General features: G+C 41.0%; 1 protein-coding gene across 1 annotated transcript in view; it reads right to left on the bottom strand.

The window, feature by feature from the left end:
• LOC101849877 overlaps positions 1-5888 on the bottom strand; it is a gene marked incomplete in the record, with an annotated part of 50180 nt that overhangs the window by 6742 nt on the left and 37550 nt on the right. The window contains 2 exon segments of the mRNA XM_005107137.2: positions 1160-1277; positions 5652-5825. Of these exon segments, the coding sequence (XP_005107194.2) occupies positions 1160-1277; positions 5652-5825 (292 nt within the window).

Raw genomic sequence — 5888 nt, 5'->3', positions numbered from 1 at the left:
GTCTATCACCCCTCCCCCCTAATCTTTAGAGCCAGTGCACAGTGTGTCTATCACCCCTCCCCACTAATCTTTAGAGCCAGTGCACAGTGTGTCTATCACCCCTCCCCCCTAATCCTTAGAGCCAGTGCACAGTGTGTCTATCACCCCTCCCACCTAATCTTTAGAGCCAGTGCACAGTATGTCTATCACCCCTCCCCCCTAATCTTTAGAGCCAGTGCACAGTGTGTCTATCACCCCTCCCCACTAATCTTTAGAGCCAGTGCACAGTGTGTCTATCACCCCTCCCCCCTAATCCTTAGAGCCAGTGCACAGTGTGTCTATCACCCCTCCCACCTAATCTTTAGAGCCAGTGCACAGTATGTCTATCACCCCTCCCCCCTAATCTTTAGAGCCAGTGCACAGTGTGTCTATCACCCCTCCCCACTAATCTTTAGAGCCAGTGTGCCGTGGGTCTTCTACCTGCCCCTACTCCACAAACCCACATGGCACACTTGCCAAAATTTTGTCTGGGTTTCAGGTGAAGTGGTTGAGTTTGTTATTTTTTATAGCCATGTTTTTGTGTTCACATAAGTTTGGGCATTTTTTCGCACCAAATTATACCCTATATGAATGTACCTTAACATTTGACCCTACACTGTGACTTTTACTGAAACTCCTAAGTGGAGGGGTCAGTCCAAGTATTGTGTCGGTGATCTAGTGGTTGGGCAACAGGACTCGAAATCAATCGTCAGCTTACAGGGTTCGGGGGTTCGAGCATTGGGGAAGGCACGTTTCACGCATTTTCCTCACTTCACCAAAGTGGGAATGGGTACCCGGCCAAAGCTAGCGAAAGATCTTGTCAGTATGTTAGTGTTTTAGCATCCATAAATGGCAGCTTGCACTGTATGGTTCCCTGAAAGTTGAAGTTGTTTCAGAATGCTCTCCTGTCTGCTGGGGTAACAGTATAGATTGTAAAGCGCACAGAGCTTGCTGTTGGGCATGGATTTGCGTTAAACAATTGCTATATATTATTATTAAGTACAAACCATAGTAAAAAAGAAGTTAAGTACTATACAAAAGTCAAGACATGCCGGCTTGCTACAGACGAATGCGTTAACCAGAAGCGTGATTTACAATCTACAAAGAACAAAACTTATATAAATGGCGTCTGTTTCCTAACCTGTACAGGTTGTTCGCTGCTGGAGTCCTTGGATGACTTGGTGGCTGTTCAAACAAATACGCAGCCATACGTTCTTCGTCGATCTCAAGGTAAGGATTTTCTTGAACATGTGAAGGAGCTAGAGAGATATCACAGGAAATATCAGACATGATTTACACTATTAATACGAATAGTTTATAGTGCTTGTGTGCAGTATCTAGGTGAGAGAGAGAGAGAGAGAGAGAGAGAGAGAGAGAGAGAGAGAGAGAGAGAGAGAGAGAGAAAGAAAGAGCGAGACAGACAGACAATCAGATAGATACAATAGCGAGAGAGAGAGAGAGAGAGAGAGAGAGAGAGAGAGAGAGAGAGTACGTGTGTGTGTGTGTGTGTGTGTGTGTGTGTGTGTGTGAGAGAGAGAGAGAGAGAGAGAGAGAGAGAGAGAGAGACAGACAGACAGACAGACAGACAGACAGACAGACAGACAGACAGACAAACAGACAGACAGACAGACAGACAGACAGACAGATAGAGAATACAGTCAAAAAGAGACAGACAGACAGACAGAAGATAGACAGAAGACAGATAGACAGACAGAACGTCGTTCCAACCGTACAAGAAAACAGACACGAGATTTGGTTATAGCTAGGGCTTAGATAACCAGTGGCGGCTCGTGGTTTATAGAACTGACCTGCCGTCATTCACGTCGACTATTTCTCCCTCCCCACCCCCTTCCTTCACAACACACACACACACACACACACACACACACACACACAAACACACACACACACACACACACACACTCACACACACACACACACACACACACACACTCTCTCTCTCTCTCTCTCTCTCTCTCTCTCTCTCCCCTTATTTTATGCCCCTACTTTCGCCATCCCCACCCCCTATCCCACTCACACACACTCACACACACACTCCACTGTAAACTTTGTAATATAATGTGAAAAAGCTGAAACATGCATCAGTGTCAAGAAACAATATTAAGAATAACGTACCATGGAAGTCACTGAAATTTATAGAAACTGACTTGATCGGCACAGAAAAAGAAACACGGCTAGGCTGGTCCTGGCCTCCAGTACTTTACTCGTACTTTCTACACCCCCACACAAAATATCGACTTGCACTGGACCCGTTAATATATGTAATAAGAACGGTCCTGTATGATGATAAAAAGTCAATTGATACTGTACCAGTGACGCTGTCCCAAGCATATCAAATCTACAATCAGATACTATAAAAAGCTGGACAAAGTTAGCACACAACAGTTTCCAATCATTATATCATCACATGTTCTTCGTCGCACTTCTCAGTTCTCATAACAGAACACTGTGTTGTCAACAAAGTGAGGAAGTGTGTCAAATGCTAATTATAGAACTTAATGTCTAGCTGGGGTGACGGTGGAAAAGGGGAGGGAAGGGAGGGAGTAGACCTATTGTTTTCGGCCCAGACTCTGACAGCCGAGTGCCTATCGCTCCCCGTTAAAATTCTCCTTATATGTCTTCATTAGACGATTCCTCCTTTCACCGGCCAGACTCCTATGGACCAGGTAAATTATTAGTGGGGACTATAGGTGGTTAAAAAGACAATAAACGAAAAAGATTATTGCCATGCTGACAATAAAAGTTCTGACAGTAGTTAGAGAAAGGCTGAATGATAAATATATGTTTTGCTGATAAAATAATACAAGTGTTTGTGCTGGTCAAGATAGTTTCATTCTTAATTTTGTAAGTTACAAAGGGGCCACTTTGGCAATAAGGTATGCACTTTTCGCTCGGAGGGCAGTCGATGGATTTGTCTCTGGGATTGACATCATCGCTAAGCCTAAGCGCACCGTGTTCAGTGTTCAGTTTGTCCTCGTACCTTCGAAGTTCCGCGACGTGATGGCTTGACGGGAGACGATTTAAAGTTTACGAGCAGAGGCGATAACAAACGTGAAGGAATGAGGCTCTGTCGCGACAAAACAACAGTGAATCCCACTTCTCTATTTGAGCGCCTTCAAATGTGCAAGGTGCTTTTAAAAGAAGATACTTGTTTGTTTGGATTTACTTAAAACAGAATGAAAATCCTCGTCTGCAATAAATCTCTTTTCAACAGTCCAGCTGACAAAAATTTAACAAACTACCCCTGCAAATAACAAATATAACAAAATTGGTGATGATAATAATAATGAGATAATAGTAATCACTTCATTATAGCGCCCACTCCTTTGTGGCTTTCTGGGCACTCAGCAATAATATAGGATTTGAATCAACCTTTCATGAATACTGGCCAACATAAACATAATAATGTAAGCAGTCCTTTCAAATATATATTATATACCCATAATCTGAAAGAAACAATTAACTCACAAAAATAGTCACTGAGGCAATATTTTTTTTATTCTGTTTGCCGTTGGAAGCAGAGTCACCCTACAAGTGTTGTGGGATTCAAATAAATGTACTTTTAAACCAGATTTAAATGTTAGCAAAGTAGGTGCCTGTCTTAAATGCAATTGGGGCTGGGGGGGGGGGAGGAATTCCACCTTGAAGGAGCAGCTCTACTCCAATTGAAAAATATCAAGGTACAGAATTAATTCTTTGTGTCACGTGCCGGTGGAATCAGGCATTCGCCAATTTTTCGGCATGTGGGGTTATTGGCATCGTCTAAAAACTCGTTTGTTTGTATTGCCTGCAAATGAAAAAATACCCATTTACCTTGAATAACAGCCGGAATCTTTTCAACCGAAGAAGGCGGGGTTCGCCTGCTTTGCGAGATAAAATTTGCGAGAAAATGGCCGCCAAATTATGGTGAATTCCAAAGCTTAAGAATCCTTGGGAACAGCAAAGTATTTACATTTTGTGTGCCTTTGATAAATGTTTTTCAGTAAAATCTGTACAGATTTTTTTATGGACATAAAAGGTGTTAAGCCAAATAACAACAACAAACAAACAAACAAACAAACAAACAAACAAACAAACAAACAAACAAACAAACAAACAAACAAACAAACAAACAAACAAACAAATTATCAAAATTGCCCCACGTGCGGAAAAAACCCGATTTCTTATGTTTCGTTATTTTGACGAGCGCAAGATTTCACCACTGAGCATCACATTTAGCTTCAGAGGATTTTGTCCTGATACATGCCTCTAAATCCTGGAAAGGGGAGGTATGCTCTAAAAACGTCTTGTGTTAAAAAAAATATTCATTACAAAATGACATGTAGCAAAAGCTCAACTATATTAGGAAAAGAAATCTGCTTTGAATGAGCCAGTTTTCACTGCAGAAAAGTACAGTCTAATTATTTGTTTTCTCCTATTATAGTTGTGACTATCGTGCTTTCTTTCGTTATCTATCTATTTCGTCAAATATAAACATAACCACCTCCTCTAGTGACATAAAAATACAACACTACGCTAGACAAAGAACTTTCACGTGTCTTTGTTTGGACTAGATCGCTTCTCATGTTGAATTTTAATGTATTTTCAAAGTTTCCTTGGAGTTGTACAAGTTTCAATTCTATTGCGACCTCCATTTCGTCATGTGTCACGACGTGGTGGAATCGGCCTCTCGTCCATTTTTGAGCATGTGGCGTTATTGGTACAATCTTACAGCCTGTTCCTTTGCCTTGCTTTTGGTGATAAAATATCCTTCTATGTTAAATAGAAGTCAAGATATTTGCGATTGAAGGTCAGGCTCGCCTGGTTTCAGAGGTAAAATTAGTCAGAAAATGGCCGCCAAAATTTGGTAATTTACATAGCCTGAAAGTCCTTGTAAACTGAAAATTTACATTTTTTGTGCTTTTAATTAATTTTTTTCAGTAAAATCCACACAAAAAAATGAGTTTTTAAATGAACATAACAGGTGTTGGGCCAGAAACGAAAATTTGAAAAAAAATGCCTATCCGACAAAAAATGCCAATTTCATTGATTTCATTATTTTGACGAGCGCCTGATTCCATCATGATGTTTCACATAATATTTACTTTAAAAATCCAAACACCACTGCTGCTCAACACTGCTGATTTTTTAACACGGGTTACCGTGTGTTGGTCAAGGATCAGTAACCACCCTCCAATAACAAACAAACAAGCAAACAACAAACAAACAAACAACACAACAACAAAAACAAACCCAAACAAGCCAAAAGCAAAAACAAAACAAAGAACACTCCTTGGCTGACATACATTTGGCTTGCATTTAGACATTTCTCTGCACAGATTTGGACTTGTACTGTACAGTGGACGCTCATATTATTTAAAATGGAATTGGAAAGCGACGACGGTTAAATTCGGGAGTATACTAAAAGAGTCATATTAATCGGAACCTGCAATTTTATAAATTGTTAAGCTCCAAATCATGAAGATCCAGCTCCGTATTGCTCCTAAGAATATTGAATGCTGCCTTTGTTAAAATTTTGAGAGCTAAAAAAGATCTGGGCTATCAAAAGTGTATATTGATAATGCATTGTATGTCGTTTTGGTTCTAGAACATTCTACATAGATCACACGTACCTCGAGGAGTGCTCGGCGGAACCAGGTCTGGAAACAAATATGGCGAACTGGAATCTGTAGTATGGCCTTGATTTTCTTGTGCTGACCTTGAGAAGGTGACAGTTGTTTGCAGTTGTCCGTCGGGTGCTGTGACTGGTTCTACATCTATCTCATCGTAGGCGTTTTTTGATTGATCTGGAGACAGACAGGGAGGGGGGGGTTGAGACATCCAGGAAGGGTGAGAGAGAGAGAGAGAGA

This window comes from Aplysia californica, unplaced genomic scaffold (genome assembly GCF_000002075.1).
Source record: "Aplysia californica isolate F4 #8 unplaced genomic scaffold, AplCal3.0 scaffold00578, whole genome shotgun sequence".
Taxonomy (NCBI): domain Eukaryota; kingdom Metazoa; phylum Mollusca; class Gastropoda; order Aplysiida; family Aplysiidae; genus Aplysia; species Aplysia californica.
The sequence above is the reverse complement of the archived record's forward strand: the minus strand, read 5'-3'. Positions and strand labels throughout refer to the sequence as shown.